The following is a 20,912-nucleotide window of genomic DNA, read 5'->3' on the forward strand; positions in this document are numbered from 1 at the left end:
TTCCCACGGGGGAATCGATTTTACATAGTTTCACGATTAAAGCTGAACATATTCCGGGGTACTCTAACGAAATCACTGACGCTCTCTCTCGCTTTCACTTTCAGGCTTTCAGACGCCTCTGCCCAACAGCCAACCAGGATCCAACACCCTGCCCGAAACCTTACAGAATCCTTCTAGATTAGATTCGTATAGTAAATTTCTTAAATCAGCTAGTTACTTTATTTCTAAAGGTGTCACATCTTCCACCTTTAAAGCTTATCATTCCGCTTGGTCCTTGTTCACGGCTTTTTGCTTACTTTCCAATTTTAGTTTCGACTGTCTGTGCCTTTTTGGTGCATCATTACCAATCTCGCAATCTTAAAATATCCACTGTATGCAGATTACTCGCAGGTATCCAATTCCATGCCAGAATGCATGATCCCGGTTATCCAAGTTTATTTTCCACGCCTTCCATACGGCTATTACTGAAAGGTATTTCTAAAGATACGCAGAAAACCATGGATAAACACCTTCCTATTACTATTCCCATTTTAAAGGAACTGGTTAACTCACTGCGCAAAGGGTTATTTTCAGCTTATATTAATATTATTTTAGAAGCGGTGTTCTTAACTGCCTTCTATGGCTTTATGCGGCCAGGGGAATTTACTAATGACTCCTGAAGTTTCGACCCATCCAGAGACTTCAGATATTAAATTCTCACCGATCCACTTTACTATTTTCCTTAAACATTCAAAGACTGACACGACACGTGCAGGCATTACAATTACTATTTCGCATTCCAATAGTGATATTTGCCCTTTCACTTCCATGATTAGATACCTCAAAACTCGCCCCGGTCATCATAAGCTATCCCCCCTATTTGAGCTATCAAATGGCTTTCCCATAGCTAAAGAGTGGTTCAGGACTCATCTTGCTGCAGCTGTGGAGAGTTGTGGCAAGTCTTCCCAACTTTACACTGGGCAATCATTCAGGATTGGCGCAGCAACATCAGCAGCTGCTTGTGGGATTCCGACTTCTGCTATCAAGGTCCTGGGCAGATGGTCATCTATGGCATTCGAATCCTATATAAGACTGGATTCTAAAACTATCCTGGATGCTCAGCAGGTGTTCAATTCAATTCAATTCAATTCAATTCTTGAATTGAATTGAATCAGTTACTTATAGCACGGCTTTTGAAAGCATCATATCAGCTCGTTAGCTTCTGGTAAAGCCTGTCGGCTTGAGCAAGCCCATTCAGCCTGTGCAGGCTCTGGAAAACTCATCGGCTTTTGGGAAGCCTCAATCGGCCTTTGCAGGCTCTGTCGTTATTTATGTATGTGTTTATTTTATTATTTCTTTTTGTGCTTTGCAAGCCCCTTCAGCCTGTGCAGGCTTCCGGAACATATTCATCGGCTTGTGCAAGCCTCATATCGGCCATGCAGGCCCCGTCGTTATTTATATATTTTGTTTATTTTATTATTTATTTTTGTGCTTTTGCAAGCCTTTCAGCCTGTGCAGGCTTCCGGATAAAATTCATTGGGTTGTGCAAGCCCCATATCGGCCTGTGCAGGCCCCGTTGTTATTTATATATGTTGTTTATTTCTTTTTATTTCTTTTTGTGCTTTTGCAAGTCGTTTCAGCCTGCGCAGGCTTCTGGAAATTGTAGGCTTTTGCAAGCCTCTTATCTGCTTTTTGAGGTTCCTGTTAAAACAGTGATATTCAACTATACCCTTTATAATATTGTTTATGCTATCTTCAGTAGAAGTCACGTATGATGTAACCTCATGATTATGTTCAACATGTCTGACTGATGCTTACTTTTTCCGTTTAGGAACTTCAGTGAGATACCCTATCCGGTGGGTTCATTTTCGTTTACCTTCTCTTTTGGGGGTAGGCTCTGCCCCTGCCTTATCTTCAGGCAGGAACACCAGAATCATTTTGCCATGATTCCTTCATCGGACGGGGCCTACGCCCAAAACATCTTCCACAATACAATTAAATATATTGTTAAATAAATATTATTTATCGCTCTATGTTTCCTGAGTCTTTCTGGTAGAACTGGTTTTGTGGGGTAAACCTTTCAATTATTATAGTGTGTGGTATGGTTACCATTCTAATTTCTTTTGCTGTCACTTCTCGAAAAGGACAGTCAAGCTGAGCAGGAAGCAGATGACCTCTCTAAACTGACACTGGGCATATTTGTCAAACGCAGAGCATGTGACAGACCCTTTCAAAAGCCTGACGAAGTGGGAATCGTCGTTGAAGGAAATGTGGTGAATCATGTAAATTGATTCAGTGTAAAATCAGTGGCATCTGCCTTTGCTCTTATTTTTGGCCTTATGTATTGTCTAAATCTGAGCTATCCACAGAATCTAAAAGACACCTTTGAAATGATACAGAAGGTAATAATGGACCTAGATGGCAAGAAAAAATCTAGCAAGGTCCAGTCTTTTTGTGAAGTTGCTCAAGCAATCATTTCAGTGGGAAGATAAGTAGATCCCTGAATGTTTATATATATATACTGTATATTATATATTTTTTCCAACCTTACCTATAAAGATATTGTTTTTTTATTGTGCTGTGATAAACTTGGTAACAAGAACAGATTGCTTGAAATAATATAGTACATTCCTTAAAAGAAACGCTGTACGTTATCATATATTTCAATTCAAAATTATGTTGCATTAAGCATTCTTTTTTATGTAAAAGCTTTTGTTCTCTAGGTTACTGAATAATTTTAATTTGTTGTAAAAATGTGGCATTGAGAAATAGTCTATAGAGCACATTGTGCAAATTGATTAAAAGGTTATTAGATAAACAAGAAGTTGTTTCATTGTGTTGCTTTCTTTTGTCAGCATTTGACTTTATCCTGAAATAATATTAAAAATAAATAAAACCTTTGCTTTCTCTTTTGTCAACCCCCTAGCTTGTACTAATCTGAACAAAGCCAGAAACTTTGTATTACGATCACTTCCTGTGTTTATTTGCCTCTTTATGGTGAATCGCTTGTTGTATTCCTCAGTTGTAAGTCGCTTGGATAAAAACATCTGCTAAATGAATAAAAAGCTTTATATTGAGCAAGGAGGGGAAATGGTGAGCCCAGAACGGAACTCAGCGAATTATTGAATGCTTAAATCGCATACAAACATATACTAAAGTACGGAGAGGAGTTCCTGCTCCAATGCGCTCACATACTCTGCTTCAGGGGTCTGAGCGTGATTTGCCAACTGAGACCATCTCGGGAGCTTCACTTTCAGCTAATGTTAACACGGGGCGGATTTAGTGATTTGGGGGCCCTAGGCAAATCCATGTATGGGGGCCCCAACTATGCACCATTTTACTTTACTGCAATCCTTATTTTTCTTCATCCTCAAAGCACACAACTTTTCACCCCCAGTCAAAGTGACAGGGGAAAACTAAGCTTAATAAACATTGATACTGACTCATTAAAAAATATATAATAATGAATTCCCAAATGAAAAACATGGGATAAGTGTCTTAACAAAACACATATTAAAGTTCTAAAAAAATGTATGAAATGAAAACTAATAAGTTATATAAAGCATTAAATTTATTCAATCAAACAGAAAAGTTGAAAATTTTAATATAAGCCTTTTTTATAAGACTTTTTAGCCCATAAGTAACCAGTCTAACTAAATGATCAAATCTCATTCACACCCTACGTTCTCTTGTAGTTCACTGAGCTTTGAACGATTCACTGATCTCTTACATTCTGTGTAAACGAATTGGTTCAAAGGAGTCATTTGTTGGCGAGTCGTTCTGATCGCAATGTGCGTTCATACTGGCGAACTCGCTGTGTACAGAATAACGCTGATTCAACGAGCCACCTTCACAGCTAATAACATTAGAATGATGTACAGCAAGTTAATTTAGGAAATCTTTTCAAGAAATTCAAGAAAATGTCAATTGAACGTAAAACTCCTGAACAGCCGTGAAACACAGCTAATACAGCTCCTAATATAGCTCTTTTACTGAACTTTTCAGCGTCTCACTGCTGGTAACGAAACAGCGCCTCCATTGTTTCGTAACTGCAGTTACAAATGACAATCTGTTTAATAATGCACGCAGTGTTTTTTGTGAAGACACTCAACATATTTTTGACGAGAGTCTAAGGCGGCACGAAATTTGATTGAGGCGGCCACCTCCAATTTCTTTATGCAGGAAAAACCCTGATCTGAGATTATATACAAAGTGTGCCCTCTCTCCGTCCTTTCATGCATTTAAATGTGACCAAATTTCTGCACTAGTGCGTACAGTACGAATCGTTAGCACTGCACTGATGTTATTATATTATGTCTTTATGTGCCCATCGGTCTGCACAGGAGTCAAACAACCTTTCTACCTTTGAACTGGCCCTCTTCTACCAAGATAGAACTACCGCTACCGCTCTTTGTTTGACAGATGTTTTGGTCATCAGTCATTATAACTGTGTTGTCGGTGTTCATGGAGAAATACTCACCGGCACATTATCATTGCTCGTGGCCGGGAGAGTGCTGTGTCTGGCGGGAGAGAGATACGCTACTGCTGTAGGAGCAGCGGTGGAGTTTGTGTGGGGGAAAAGCAGAGACTTTGGCAACAATCTTTTGTAAATCGTCTTATTTCCTCTCCGCTGGTGTAGCTGTGTTCTTTGTTGTTTTATTTCCCTGCGACTTTTACTTCGTTTTGCAGCTAATGTACCACACAATGACACTCTCGCTGTGGGCAGTTCTACTAATTCCGCGCTGCGTTCACTTTCTCTAGCTGGTGTCGAACTTGTCTCGCGCATGTAAGGTGCTAATGGAATGGTCCACTCTAATCTATAATGGGGGGAGTGCCTTCGTACAGATGTAATAACATAAAATGTTAACAGGGATATCTCGACTATTTTGATGATTACTTGGGGCTACGTGGCTTCTGACATGGCTTATTGGTTAAGTCCACCCCTTCCTTTTGGGGGCCCCTGGTAGCTCGGGGCCCCAGGCGATTGCCTACCTTTGCCTAATGGTAAGTCTGCCCCTGTGTTAACACACATCGGTCAGGGCCCGCTTGATTTTACTAATTATAATGTAGTTGTTTCATCAGGTGCTTCTGTACAAAATCGGCTGTTCGTTATGGCCGCTTCATCTGACAGATGTCTACAAATTTTTCGGTTAAAGTAAACTCGTTTATTGTCATTTTATCCGCTTCCACACTGTGTAAAAGGCGCTGCGTGCATTGCCAGTTTCAACTTTTTATTAGACTATACGGTTGTAAGAGCGCATACACCTTTAGTATTTGGCATCTGTTACGTTCCAGACTATGTTAGGGGTAAGGGAAAATAACACTTTTTATTAAAATATTTATTTTTAATGTGTCAGGCACAAACGAGACCAAGGTGCAGTGCAAAAACAAGTGATTAATTACCGTGAATGTGAACAAGGTGAAAAATAGCAAATAAAATACACTATTTACAATTACTAAATACAGAACGAAAAACACTGGGAAATGAGGGGAGGATAGAAGGGACGCGAGCGGTGCTAAAGCAAAAAACAAATCAAAACAAAACTAACTTGTGTTAAAACCCTCTAAACTGCCTAACCCCAAAACAAAGAGAGAAAACAAAAGATCTTCAGCATCCAAGACGCCTTGACTAAACTACACTAAACTACACACTCTAAAAAAAGTTAGGGTTATTTGAATGCATCTTTTTGGTATTTGTAACTTGAAAATGTAAAGTATTTCATGTCCATCCATGTCATGTCCATCTTTATTTGTTTTCAGATGTGCATCCATATGCAATGTTTTAAAGAAAATAATTTAAAAGAAATGCTATTTTTAAAGGTGGATTTGAAATATATGGTGCAATGCAGTGCTGCAACAGAATTTATTTTGGCCAAAAGACAAACGATTAACACTTAAACTCATTCAACAGCATTTGTAGCAATTTTGTATTTAAAAATAAAAATATATAATACTTTGTACATATAATAATGTATAATAATATAATAAAATTATATAATAACATCACAAACAAATATTAAATTTTTGAGGCAATACTGTATTGTCAGCTATGAAACACTGCACACGAAAAAGCAACAATATGAACACAAAGAGCCATGAGTCCACATTACTACTAAAGTGGACCAAAAAATGTTATTGGAGTCCTCTTTCACGCACAGTGTGAACGTAAAGAGAATAAAGATAACTTTTCTTATAAACTAGTAAAATAATGTGTTGCATTTTACCACTTTAAGTGAAATGTTTGTATATATCTCTGTCTTGGAGTTTGGGTATATTAATATCTTGAATAGCTTAAGGTCAATGTTTACAAAGTTAAAGGTGAAAAAGTGACTTGAGTGCACTGCCTCTTGGATTTGTAGCCGGCCTTATCACCACTTATTCCGAGCGGGTTTCGAACCAGCGATCAGTCCGGCATGGGAGTCAAACACTCTAACGAGAGAAATAATCTATAATCTGTTGCTAGAGCACCCCTTCAGGTTAGGAAGTGATGTTTACTGCACAGCAGGCACGTGCAGAGGGGGTTGCTTTGGGGGATTGAGCCCAGGCCCATTTTCTTCCTCTTGAGAAAGTGCCCTTTTTCTGGGATTTTTTTATAAATGGATATATGAATGTGCACGAGGATGTGTTTCTGTTTGCGCACGGCTTTCCTTGTCAAACAATTAGAAAATGTCAGGTCAGGAAATGTTGAGAGTTCCGATGCCTTTCTCCCATCCGTGTCACCACGCAAGCGCGCAGCCGCACATAGCGCGCACACGCAGCTCAGCTGTGTGTGTAGCACGTTTGGCACATCAGGCAGAGAGCCGCAGAAATGAAGCCCTCCCTCCTTTCCAGTAGCGTTTGTCTTGTGTGGAGTTGAGTGGTGATGAACAGACTAGCTACATGTGCTTTCGAATTCACACCTAATTATCCAAAACACAAACTGCAAATATTGTTTTGCTAACATCCATCACTTATGAGCTAATGAGTAAGCTAAAGTTTCGCTAAGGCAGTATATCATTGGCATACATGCTAACTTGATGGAGAAACGACAGCTGAACACAGTCAAATTAATATCGTCATCAGAATCGCCTCATTGATATGTAAACCAGGCATTTATTAAAATTTGCTAACCTGCATACATTTGTCAGGCAATTCAGATGAACAGGATAAATAAAATAACTAAAGCATACCACCAGTTATTAGTTAATATGACTTACATCAAGAGTCTTTTCCTTTGAAATGTTATGTTTACATATGCAGATATATATGCCGCTTGTTTTGGGTTAATTTAGAAGAAATCTACAGAAGCAAACAGACAGGATATAGAAGGCTTAAAACAAACAACTTCATGTGTATTTTGGAAATGTCCTTTCCATTAGAGCAAAAGAAGACATGAAAGCAAAATAGACCAAAATCTCAAACTTGAACAGTACATTAAGTGTCCTGCCTTAAACAATAACTTGATAAGTTTGATGTCAGACTCCTCATCTGATAACTATCCATTTTATATGCTGTGTGTGCTGATAGATCTAAACTGCCCTCGCTCAAATGTGAAACAAAGTTCTTGTCACCATTAGTGTATGTGTGTGCACGGTACAGTAAGTGTAATTATAGGTAATAATATTAATAATAATAATAATAATTAGTTAAGCAGCTGTATTTTTGTATTTTGTCAATCATTTTTGCCGTGTGTTTTAATTATTTTTGCAGGTTTTTTTCCTGTAAAATAACAAATTAGCACCAACTGCCTTTTTCAGTTTAACGTGAAGGTCATTGTTTGAATTATTTTGGTGTTATTGGGACACCAACAGTTTATTGGCGTGTGCAAAAAAAACAAATTATTAGTGAAAATATGTCATTTTCCTTTGTGCAGTCATTTATCCTAAATATATACTTGCAACTTTAGCATAGAAAACATACACAATGTGGCTTAATTTCATGCTGTTGTCTGTTCTTGTGATAAAATTTGTGAATTCTACAGAAGACCATTATTGGAAAATGAAACAATTGGGTGAGTGTGAGGGATTAAAAAAAAAAGTTATTTTAATATATTTAACATTTTGTTTGGAAAAAATTAAAACAAATATGAGAAGTGCCCTTTTTTCCACTTGAGCCCATGCCCCTCAAAATGTCTGTGCAGGTCCTTGCTGCACAGGTCTCACATTCTAGCGCAGCTAACTAACTGGGGACAGCTGCTCCCACTCAAATGATCAGGAGAGAGAGATAAAAGGCCAAGACCTGTCGGGGCTGTTTACACGAGACCGTTTTGAACCAGAAACCGAAACCTTTTTGTATGTTTGTATGTGATTGAGACTTTTTCTACAGGTATAAAGGTCAAATTATTTGAAAACAATGCCTTTATCTTCTCAGTGTCGACTACAAAAACGCAAATCAGTGAAAATTGTGAAGGGATATACTGCGTTGTCTGCAGTTCCCTTTCTGTCGGTCTCTCGACGTTGTGTCGAGCCGACAGATGGGGTTCGTCCCTAAGAACCAATCGCTTCCGACTTCTTAGAAAAGGCCAATGAAAATTGGCGAATGAAATTTGCATGCCGGACTCCGCCCCCGGATATCCGGGTATAAAAGGGAGACGGCGTGGGTGGGGCAGCTAGAGGATACGTCGATGTCCCCCAGGGGCTCGACCTAGACTCCCGTCCAAAGCACGTAGGCTTTACAGCATCTGAGGTGTCGAGAGCTTACGCTGCTGCGGGCCAAGCTGTCCCCTCTCTCCACGCTATGGCCATCCTGCAGGTCCATCAGGCCAATGCGCAGAGAGAGCTCCACGAGGGTAAGACCAACCCAGCGCTTATGCAGGAACTCCGCGCCGTCACCGACTTCGCTCTACGGGCGACCAAGGTAATCGCACGGTCCCTGGGTCGGGCGATGTCCACACTTGTGGTCCAGGAGAGACACCTCTGGCTGAACCTTGCACAGATGAACGCAGAGAAAGTCTGCTTTCTCGATGCACCCATCTCGCAAGGGGGGCTGTTTGGTGATACTGTCGAGCTGCAGTTCTTGACAGTAAAGGAGCAGAAAGAGGATATCAAGTATATCCTCCCCAGCCGTGACTCGACCGCCCTTTAGCCGCCGAGATCCCGTGCACCGTCTGCTTCCCAGCAGCCCTGGTCCTCTTCGAGACATCGAAGAGGAGACCACCACCCCATCAGCAGCAGCGGCGGAAGCCAAAGCGGCCCTCATGGGAAGACCCCACGGAGATCGAGAATACCTTCGGGCCCGACCCCAGCCATTCCATTGCTGGTTGGTCGATCCGGGACGGTTCCTGCCCCGTCCCAACAGCCCACTTCTAAGAGTTTTCTCTCTCTCTGGGCGTTTATCACAGCAGCTCTCACCCTCTACACAACGGTGTTCGGCAACTCGACGTTGTGTCACGGCGAGACCCAATGTCGAGGATAATCAGCAGCCTAAGCACTCTCAATCGACGGTGAGTTGTGCCACATCATCATCTGGGTATTATCACGGCCGCTCTCACCCTCTACATGACGGTGTTCGGCAACTCAACGTTGCGGCAAGACCCAATGTCGAGGATAATCATCAGCCTAAGCACTCTCATTCGACGGTGCGTTGTGCTACATCATCGCCAGGCAGGTAAAACTGCAGAGCCGATCTCCTCTCCGGGAACCCCCCCACGGCGAGGGATCCGCACTGCCAGCCATCGAACCACCCCCGGGAGGTCGATGAAGCAGAACATACCCCTAGCCTCCCTGTCTCGTACCTTGAACAGGCACCTACTCAAGCTGCCGTTCAGGATGCTCACACAGAAGCGCGTCCTGGCATCTATCAGATGTCAAGATGGATTCATGGCAATCGACCTGAAGGACGCTAACTCTCATGTCTCAATTCTCCCTTGTCATCGCCCGTTCCTACGGTTTGCTTTCGAGGGTCAGGCATATTAGTACAGAGTCCTCCCTTTCGGTCTGTCCCTGTCCCCACTAATCTTCACGAAGATCGTGGAAGCTGCCCTCACTCCCCTCAGGGAGAGTGGTGTGCGGGTACTAAACTATCTCGACGACTGTCTCATTTGACACACTCGCAAGACCTGTTATGTACACACACAGGGACCTAGTGCTTCGGCACCTAGATCGATTGGGACCACAGGTCAACCGAGAAGAGAGCAAGCTCTCCCCGGTGCAGAGCAACCTCTTTCTGGTATGGAACTCAACTCTGTCTCCATTACAGCGCGACTGCGCTCAGTCAGTGTTGAACTGCCTGGAATAATTCAAGCAGTCAGCGGGCACAAGAGGCTCCTGGGCGCATGGCATCCTCGACGGTGGTGATACCCCTCGGGTTGATGCACATGAGACCGCTCCAACACTGGCTCCAGAGTCGAGTTCCCTGGAGAGCGTGGCACACCGGCAGCAGGCGGATGGTGATTACGCCTCTCTGCAGACGCACCCTAACCCCTTGGTCTTCAATGACCTTTTTACGGACGAGGGTCCCTCTCGGGCAGGTCAAGACGCATCATGGTGACGACAGACGCCTCCCTGCAGGGTTTGGGTGCCGTGTGCAACGGGCACGCAGTGTCGGGGTGATGGACGGGCCCCCGCCTGTGCAGGCATATCAACTGCCTAAAGTTGTTGGATGTGCTACCCGCACTGAAGGGGCTACAATCTCTCGTGCAGGACAAGCACATGCTGGTCGGGTCGGACAGCACAACTGCCGTAGTGTATATAAACCGCCAGGGTGGCGTTTGCTCACGGCAGCTAACACGACTCGCCCGACGCCTCCTCCTGTGGAGTCCGCAAGTGAGCAGATCCCTGTGAGCCACACATATCCCAGGCGACCTGAACCAGACAGCCGATGCGCTCTCTCGTCAGTTGACGCCTCGCGGAGAGTGGCGACTCCACCCCCGCGCAGTCCAGCTCATTGGGTACAGTTCGGGCGGGCTCAGGTAGACCCCTTCGCCTTCCTGGACACCACCCATTGCCCGCTAAGGTACTCCCCGCCCAAGGCCCCCCTCGGCACGGATGCTCTAGCGCACAGCTGGCCGTGGGACAAGCGGAAGTACGCCTTCCCCCCAGTGAGCCTCATTGCACAGACCCTGTGCAAGGTCAGGGAAGAGGAGCATCAAGTGTACTAGTTGCGCCATACTGGCCCAACCGGACTTGGTTCTCGGAGCTAATGCTCTTGACGACAGCTCCCCCTGGCCGATTCCCCTGATGAAGGACCTGTTTCCCAGGGGAAGGGCACGTTATGTCTGGCCCCTGGACGGAACGAGGAGATCCTGAGTGGCCTACCCCCTGCGGCGGTTAAGACCACTACTCAGGCTAGGGCCCTGGCCACTAGGCGACTATACGCCTATAAGTGGTGCCTCTTCTCATCCTGGTGCTCTTCTCGAAGAGAAGACCCGCGGAGTTGCTTGATCGGGTACGTGCTTTCCATCCAGAGACTCGAGAGTAATCTCTCCCCTTCCACACTGAACGTGTATGGAGCCGCTATTGCCGCTCATCACGACTTAGTTGCTGGTCATCTCTAGGACAGCACAACCTGATCATTTGGTTCCTAAGGGGCACGGGAAGGCTACCGCCTCACCCGCGCTCCATACCCTCTTGCGACCTTGATGTCCTGGGGCCCCTCGGAGATGCCGCTCTTTCTCACCTCACGATGAAGACGGCTCTCCGGATGGCGCTCAAGAGGGTAGCGGACCTACATGCACTCTCCGTGTCCACAGATTGCCTAGAACTCGGGCCCGGTGATTCTCACGCTATCCTGAGACCCCGGCCCGGCTATGTGCCCAAAGTTCCCACCACTCCCCCTACACTAGGTGGTGAACTGACAGGGGCTCCCCACCGGGAGTGAAGACTCAACCCCATCCGTGTTGTGTCCAGTACTCGCATTGCGCCTCTGCTTGGACCGCACGCAGAGCCACAGGAGCTCTGAGCAGCTCTTTGTCTGTTTTGGAGATCAGCAGGGAGGGCTGTCTCAAACAGAGATTGGCGCACTGGATCATGGACGCCATCACTATGGCGTACCTGTTCTAAGATCGCCTACGCCCACTGGGTGAGAGCTCCCTCCACACAGAGTACAGCCTCCTCGTGGGCACTGGTTCGAGGCGCCTCTCTGGCAGACATCTGCAGAGCTGCGGGTTGGGCTGCACCCATCACCTTTGCGAGGTCCTACAGCCTCCGCGTAAAACTGGTATCGGCTCGAGTCGAAACTGGCGGCCGGTAGGGTTTACGCCTATGACAGTACCTTTCCCCTTTCTCCTAAGGGGGTCAGCGTACTAACTAGCCTCCCTTCTTCCCCCACTGGGTGAAGAACAGGCACTCCATCCATCACTAAGCAAGCACCTCCTGCGGGCGGGCTGGGCAGAGCAGCCCTGCCCCTTAGGTCGGGTACCAACTGAGTTATCCACAACATAGCTCTAACCGGACCTAGTGCTACCGGACATGGTAACCCCCCAGCAGGGCGGTTCCGTCTGATTTATCGTCATGATTGGTTCCCACCTTGGTAACGCATGACCTTCCCTAGGTGGACCTCCACCTCGCGGTTAACTTCTTCAATCCGCACATTTTTCCCATGAGTTCTTCCCCATCGGTGAGACCATGTTGGTATCTCCACTAAACTCCTCCCTCCGGTAGGAAGTGGTCTCTGTAGCGCATCCCCCGCTTGAGGAAGTAGCGCTTACCCAGTGGCCTTACGGTACCAGGCGGCTTCTCGCTGTTAGAGAAACAAGGCCGCCGCCTGTGAGGCCGAAGGCAGGGGCCTTCCCACCTTTCAAGTAAAGCTCTGGGACCCACTACCTACCCACTGGTAGGTTACAATTTCGCGGTAGCACTCACGGCTGACACGCCCAGGCCAGTAACCGTCGCTTTGCTAGATATTGTGACAGGACACAGTGTTGTGGCGTTTTCCATAGGAACCCCATCTGTCGGCTTGACACAACGTCGAGAGGCCGACAGAAAGGGAACGTCTTGATTACGGCTGTAACCTCAGTTCCCTGATGGAGGGAACGAGACGTTGTGTCCTTCTTGCCACAACACGTGCTGCCCACTGCAGCAGTCGTGAGAGGTCTCAGGCTCCTCAGAACTAAGGTGAATGAATGAGGCACGCCGTCTCCCTTTTATACCCTTTTATATCCCGGATATCGGATATTTTATTCGCCAATTTTCATTGGCCTTTTCTAAGAAGTCGGAAGTGATTTGTTCTCAAGGACGAACCCCATCTGTCGGCTCGACACAACGTCTCATTCCCTCCATCAGGGAACGTCTCGGTTACGTTTGTAACCTCGGTTCCCTGATGGAGGGAATGAGACATTGTGTTGAACCGACTTATGTCTACATTGACATGACTTTCATTAAATATAAACAACCAATTTCTTACTGACATCGAGATCCCTCTGGCCTGTCCAAATGTCCACATCCAGGAACATAGTTTACTTTTATTAAAATCTAATTGAAGTGGTCTAGAATAATAAGAAAATTCATTTCCCTGTGTCGGTGATCCTGCAATACTGGAACTGACTGTTTTTGGAGTTTGATTATTGATCAGGAGGATATTTGCAGGATATATTACAAAGTCTTGTTATGTCTAAAGCTCAAGATAAATTTGAATCCTCATTTCATCACCCCTTTTTATTCAACTGAGCAAGGAGTGAATTGACTATGATTTACAGGATGGAGGGGGCTAGTCCTGACAGTACTATTACTTCATACACTCACTTCTTTTAATAGATGGCATACCTTAAGAAATGGAGGAGGCAAAATACTGAGCTGCATGCAATGCTGTTGTCAAGCAGTGACTCTGAGGAGGATCAGCCTCTTACACCTGGGGCCAGGCTGTCTGCAACCTGCAACAGCTTTCTGAGAAATTTAGATGATGCAGGGGGTACTACAGATGATGGTATTGCATGTGACCTGGATGACCAGCAGCATGAAAGCTCCAGTGAAAGTTCTTATTCATCGGAGGAGGTGCTATATTCTGTGCCAAGTGATTTGAGCAGCGATTTGGCTAAATGGGCTATTAAAAATAATGCAACACGTACATCTGTGGATGAACTTCTCTCTATGTTGAGGAAACATCACCATCGGCTGCCTAAAGATGCAAGAACACTTTTAGGAACACCTCGACAAGTAGCGGTACGCAAGTTATGTGGTGGTCAATATTTGTATTTTGGACTGGAATCTGGAATTTTGAAAATATGTTCACAGTATCCAAATGAGTTCTCCAGAGAAAGTGACATTCCACTTAATTTCAACGTTGATGGACTACCTTTGTTTAAATCGTCAAATGTCCAGATCTGGCCGATTCTCTGCAGCATCAAACATTTTCAGCCATTTATTGTTGCCATATTTTGCGGTACTGAAAAACCCATTCCCATGGATGATTTCATGGCAGACTTTCTTGAAGACCTCAAAAGGCTTCAACAAGAAGGAATTACTTTCAATGCAAACACCTTAAATGTGAAATTCCATGCTTTTATTTGCGATGCTCCAGCAAGAGCTTTTCTGAAATGCATTAAAGGACACAATGCATACTATAGTTGCGAAAGATGCACTATTGAGGGAAAATATGTGAACCACAGGGTGGTATATAATTTCGAATCACAAGAGAAGATTACCCCAAGAACAGAAGAGGAATTCAGAAAACAGTCCTACACATCTCACCAAACTAAACGCTCACCCCTGGTAGATGCAGGCTTGCAATGCATTGTACCATTTGTGTTGGACTACATGCATCTAGTGTGCCTTGGGGTAGTAAGGCGTTTACTGACCTTCCTTAAACAAGGTCCAAGAGAGTGTAAACTGTCTCAGAGACAAATTGCTGAAATTTCCTCAATACTTGTGTCTCTCAGTGGAAAGTTGCCAAGGGAGTTTGCCAGACAACCATGTACACTTGCTGTTATGGACAGGTGGAAAGCAACTGAGTTTCGACAGTTTTTACTGTACACTGGGCCAGTTGCTCTCCGCTCTGTGCTGCCTAAAAACTTCTACAATCACTTCTTGACACTGACTGTTGCCATGTCCATATTGCTGAACTCAGATGACAGCACGAGAGAGGCATATACTGCATATGCCGAAGAATTACTCAGGTACTTTTATAAAACATCTACTAAGCCCTACAGTCCAATCTTCCCTTCGTACAATGTCCACTCTATTATCCATCTAGCAGATGATGTCAGGAATTTTGGTGCTTCTCTAAACGAGATCTGTGCATTTCCCTTTGAAAATTATCTTCACAAATTGAAGAAAAGTGTCAGAAATGCAAAAAGCCCAATTTCACAACTCTGTAAGAGGATAGCTGAAATGGACAATGCCAAATTTTTTGACACACCAAAACCACACCACACATTTGTGTCCACCAAACAAAAGGACTCCTGTTTTTTTCTTGGAGATGGCTATGCCTTTGTGAAAGAAAAGAGAGAAGATAAAGTATGTGTGTGTGATGTATATCGCCTTGACAGTTTGGAGAATTTCTTTGAAAATCCATGTGACTCTAAACTTATCAACATAGCACTTTTAAGGGACAAAAGAAGAAATGGGAAATGAAAGCTTATTGAACAGAAAAACCTGAGGAAGAAAGTGGTGTGTCTTCCATATGAAGATGGCTTTGTTTTAACACCAATGCTTCATGGATGTGATTTGTGTGGCGCTACGCAGACTGTTCAACATAAGATGTCAAAGCACCGTGAGAGCTACAATTGGTTGAGCTAATCCTATTGTTTTTGCCATAAAGTTATTTGTGCTTTTGCTGCTATAAGAAGTTATCTTAGGGCTTGACTTTTTAATTTCTTTGATTTTAACTTTGTTAAAATTAAGTTTTATTTAATACAAACATACCCATTTCAATTTATATTAATTTACATAAGAAGGTTAAAATAAAGATAAACAAGTTCTGCTGCACTTAATTCTATTATCATTTGTATTGGCAGAACATGAAAGAACAGTTGACATTCCTCAAAGCCGTCCCTCTGGATCCTTTTTACATCAGAGTCGTCCCACTGAATCTCCCTCACGCAGCCGGAGGAGTCGTCCCACTGAATCTCCCTCACGCAGCCGGAGGAGTCGTACCACTGAATCTCCCTCACGCAGCCGGAGGAGTCGTACCACTGAATCTCCCTCACGCAGCCAGAGGAGTCGTACCACTGAATTTCCCTCACGCAGCCAGAGGAGTCGTACCACTGAATCTCCCTCACGCAGCCAGAGGAGTCGTACCACTGAATCTCCCTCATGCAGCCAGAGGAGTCGTACCACTGAATCTCACTTACGTAGCCGAAAGAGTTTTTCCTCTGAGTCCCTATCACACAGCAGTTGGAGTCCCTCTAAGTCCCTATCAGGTAGACAGTGGAGTTCAGACTCAGATTCTCAGTCTCGTGATAAAAACATGAAGAAAAATGGCAGTAAAAGGTAAGCCTGTTAGAAACATTTTATTAATATAGGTTGATAAACTCTGTCTAAGTTGTAAAACCAAGTAAATTGACAGCGATGCAAACTACTTTATATCTTTTACTTAAATTTACCCTTTTTGAAGCTAATTTGACAATATTGTTTGGAACAATTTCCACATTTTAATCGTTAAAATACATTTAATTTTAAAAGTTCAATTTAAAAGTTAATTAGAAACATTCCTCAGTAACACCTGCTATAAATAACTTGCCTTTTTCATATCATGAGGTTGCATCTCTGAATAACGTCTTGGTTACGAATGTAACCTCGGTTCCCTGATGGAGGGAACGAGACGTTGTGTCGAACCGACAGAATGGGGTTTGTCTTTAGAACCTATCACCTTCTGAGTATTTAGAAAAGGCCAATGAAAATTGGCGAATGAAATTTGCATGCCGGGCTCCTCCCCGGATGTCCGGGTATAAGAGGGAAGCCGGCGTGCTCATTCATTCACCTGTTGGTCTGAGGAGCCTAAGCATCCTCCCCCGACCGCTGGGGTGGGCGGCCAGTGTTGTGGCATGAGGGACACAACGTCTCGTTCCCTCCATCAGGGAACCGAGGTTACATCCGTAACCAAGACGTTCCCTTTCTGTCGGTCTCTCGACGTTGTGTCGAACCGACAGAATGGGGTTCCTATGGAAAACGCCACAGCACTGAGCCGCGTCACAATCTCTGCGGAGCGACGTTGACTGGCCTGGGCGAGTCAGACGAACACGCTAACGCGAAATTATGACCTTCCAGTGGAGAGGAAGGGGGACCCAGAGCTTTCCACAAAAAGTTGGGAAGCCCCCTAACGCCGGCCGTCACGGGCGGAGGCCTGATTCTCTAAATGGCGAGAAGCCGCCCGGCACCGTACGGGCCACTGGGTAAGCATTATTCCCCCCTGGGGGGAAAAAACGCTGCAGAGGCCACTACCTACCGTAGGGAGGAATTAGTGGAGACACCACATGGTCTCACCATCAGGGGAGAACTCATGGGAGGAATGTGCGGACTGCAGGAGTTAACCGCAAGGTGGGAGTCCACCTGGGGAGGTCATGGGTTGCCAAGGTGGGAACCATTCATGAGGATACATCAGACGGAACAGCCCACGGAGGGGGGGTTACCACGTCTGGAGCACTAGGTCCGGTTAGAGCTATGTGGGAGATAACTCAACTGTTCCCCGGCCTAAGGGGGCAGGGCTGCTCTGCCCAGCCTGTCCCCTGGAAGGGTGCTTAGTGATGGATGGAATGCCTGTTCTTTACCCGAGGGGAAAGAAGTGAGGCGGGATCGCCACTGCTCCCCCCGGAGGGGGAAGGGCTTCCGCAGGCGTATGCCCTACCGGCTGCCGGTCCCACACCTTGCCAGGATGCGGGCTGACACCGGTTCCGCGCGTAGGTATTAGAACCTCACGGAGTTGTTAGGCATAGCCCAACCCGCAGCTCTGCAGATGTCTGGCAGAGAGGCGCCCTGAGCCAGTGCCCACGAGGGGTGTGCCTCACCCCCAACGGGCAGGGGCGAAAAGAGATCGGTATGCCCTAACGAGGGCATCCACGATCCAGTGCGCCAGCCTCTGTTTGGAGACAGCCCTCCTGCTGACCTCCGAAACAGACAAAGAGCTGCTCAGAGCTTCTGGGCTCTGCGTGCGGTCCAAGTAGAGGCGCCGTGCGCGTACTGGACACAACACGGATAGGTTGGGTCTTCCTCCCCGGTGGGGAGCGCCTGCAGGTTCACCACCTGGTCTCTCGGGAGAGTGGTGGGAACCTTGGGCACGTAGCCGGGGCGGGGTCTCAAGATAACGTGAGAATCCCGGCCCCGAGTTCTAGGCAATCTGTGGACACGGAGGGTGCTTGTAGATCCCCTACCCTCTTGGAGGTGAGCGCCATGCGGAAAGCCGTCTTTATCAAGACTGAGAAAGAGCGGCAACCCCGAGAGGCTCGAAGGGGGCGGGGCCTCTTGAGGCCCGCCACCTAGGTCGCAAGAGGGTACGGAGCGCGGGTAAGGTGGTCACCCTCTCGCGCCCCTTAGGAACCTAATGACCAGGCCGTGCTGTCCCAGAGGCTACCCAGCACTTGGGTCATGATGAGCGGCCGTAGCGGCTACATACATTCCCAGTGTGGAGAGGGAGAGGTTACTCCCCCATCTCCCCTGAGGACGGGACAGCTCGTACCCGACCGAGCAACTCCACGGGTCTTCTCACCGAGAAGAGCACCAGGACGAGAAGAGGCGCCACCTATGGGCGTAAAGCTGCCCAGTGGCCGAAGCCCTAGCCTGAGTGACGTCCCAACCGGACCGGGGGTGGGTCACTCAGGGTCTCCTCGTCCCGTCCAGACATGGAGACCAGGTTTTGCCTGGGATGCCGTAACGTGCCCCTTCCCCTGGGGAAGCCGTTCGCCAGGGGGAGTGGCCAGGGGGGAGTTGTTGTCAGAGCCTCAGCTCCGAGAACCAAGTCCTGGTTAGGCCAAAGGGGCGTAACTAGACCACTTCATGCTCCTCTTCCCTGGCCCTGCACAGGACCTGTGCAATGAGGCTCACTGGGGGGAAGCGTACTTCCACTTGTCCCGCGGCCAGCTGTGCGCAAGGGCATCCGTGCCGAGGGTACCTCGGACAGGGAGTACCAAACGGACAATGGGTGGAGTCCGGGGAGGCAACAGGACCACCTGTGCCTAGCCGAAATGCCCCAAATGAGCCAGCTGCGCGGGGAGGGAGTCGCCACTCTCCGCGAGGCGTCGACTGACGAGAGAGCGCATCGGCTGTCTGGTTCAGGACGCCTGGGATGTGTGTGGCTCGCAGGGAGCTGATCACCTGCTGACTCCAGAGGAGGAGGCGTCGGGCGAGTCATGTTAGCTGCTGTGAGTGAAAGATATACGCCACAGCAGCTGTGCTGTCCGACCGGACCAGCACGTGCTTCCCTGCACGAGAGGTAGTAGCCTGCTCAATGCAAGTAGCACCACCAACAACTCTTGGCAGTTGAAATGCCAACGCAGGCGGTGGCCCGTCCACCGCCCGACACTGCTTGCCCGTTGCACACGGCACTCCAACCTTGCAGGGAGGCATCCCAAAGGGGACCCCTGTCCGCAAGAAGGTCATGGAGACCAGGGGGTTAGGGTGTGTCAGCAGAAAAGCGTGTGACCATACGCCTGCTGTCGGTGTGCCACGCTCTCCAAGGAACTTGACTCTGCAGCCAGTGTTGGAGCGGTCGTATGTGCATCGACCCGAGGGGGACCACCCTCGCCGAGGATGCCATGTATCCCAGGAGCCTCTTGTTACAGGGGGACGCTGACTGTCTGAGCTTCAGGCAGTTCAACACTGATCGGGCGCGCTAGTCAGTCGCGCTGCCGCTGGGAGGCCGCGAGGGTGCGGGCTTCCTCGTCGCGGGTCTCGCGCCCCCCCCGGGGGGTGAGCGGGGCCGCTCGTGAGGACAGAATCGAGTTCCATACCGAGAAAGAGGATGCTCTGCACCGGGGAGAGCTTGCTCTTTTCTCATTTGACCTGTAGCCCCACCAATCTAGGTGCCGGAGCACCAGTTGTACACAACAGATCTCGAGAGTGTGCCAAAACTGAGCCAGTCGTCGAGATAGTTAGTACCCGCACACCTCCTTCCCTACAGGGACAGACCGAAGGGGAGGACCCTGTACTGATATGCCCGTCCCTCGAACACGAACCGTCGGAACGCCCGATGTCGAGGGAGGATCGAGACATGAAGTACGTGTCCTTTAGGTCGACTGCCATGAACCGGTCCTGACACCTGACGGACGTCTGGATGCGCTTCTGCGTGATCAACCTGAAAGGCAGCTATAGTGTAGGTGCCTGTTCAGAACACACAGACCCAAGATAGGGCGCAACCCCCTGCCTTTCTTGGGGACAATGAAGTACAGGCTGTAAAACCCGTTGAACATCTCGGCTTGTGAGACGGGCTCGATCACTCCCTTCACCAGAATGGTGGCGACCTCGGCCCAAAGTACGGGAACATCCTAGCCTCTGATTGAGGTATATCGGATGCTGAACTTGGCGGGCGTGCGGCGACTGGATCGCGTAGCCGAGACGGATCGTCTTCCCTAGCCAGTCTGACAGCCTGGGAAGCCGGACAGGCTCCCAGAATGAGACGGGGGCTAAGGTACGATCTTTTTCATCGTCCCCCCGGGGGGTGGTTTGATGGCTAGCAGTACGGATTCCTTGCCGGGGGAGGTCCCCCGGGGAGGAGATCGGCTCTGCTATTTTTCCTGCCTGGCGACTGCGCAGCTCAACGCACTGTCTGACTGAGAGTGCTGAGGGCTGGTGTTTATACTCGACATTGCGCTTCGCCATGACGCAACGTCGAGTTTGCCGTTCACCGTCGTGCAGAGGGTGAGAGCGGCTGTGGTAACCCAGAGAGAGAGGAAACTCTCCTTTTTTGAGAGTAAGTGGGCGCTAGCCCCCCGGAGGGGGCCAGCAGATGGAGAGACGGGGCAGGATCCGTCCCTATCCGACTTCCCAGCGATGTGGCTGGGGTCGGGCCCAATGGTAGCCTCGATCCCCCTGAGGTCTTCCCATGAGGGCCGCTTCGCCGCGGCTGCTGATGGGGCGATGGTCTCCTCT

The 20,912-nt window shown here is 47.4% G+C and overlaps 1 protein-coding gene across 1 annotated transcript in view; it reads left to right on the top strand.

Annotated features, from left to right (window-relative positions):
* The window catches only part of LOC130553021 (uncharacterized), a 38,927-nt gene that overhangs the window by 15,381 nt on the left and 2,634 nt on the right, over positions 1-20,912 (top strand). The window contains exons 5-6 of the mRNA XM_057331759.1: positions 15,848-16,126; positions 16,243-16,322. Of these exons, the coding sequence (XP_057187742.1) occupies positions 15,848-16,126; positions 16,243-16,322 (359 nt within the window). The remainder of the gene's footprint in view (positions 1-15,847; positions 16,127-16,242; positions 16,323-20,912) is intronic.

The sequence above is a fragment of the Triplophysa rosa genome, linkage group LG4 (genome assembly GCF_024868665.1).
Source record: "Triplophysa rosa linkage group LG4, Trosa_1v2, whole genome shotgun sequence".
Taxonomy (NCBI): domain Eukaryota; kingdom Metazoa; phylum Chordata; class Actinopteri; order Cypriniformes; family Nemacheilidae; genus Triplophysa; species Triplophysa rosa.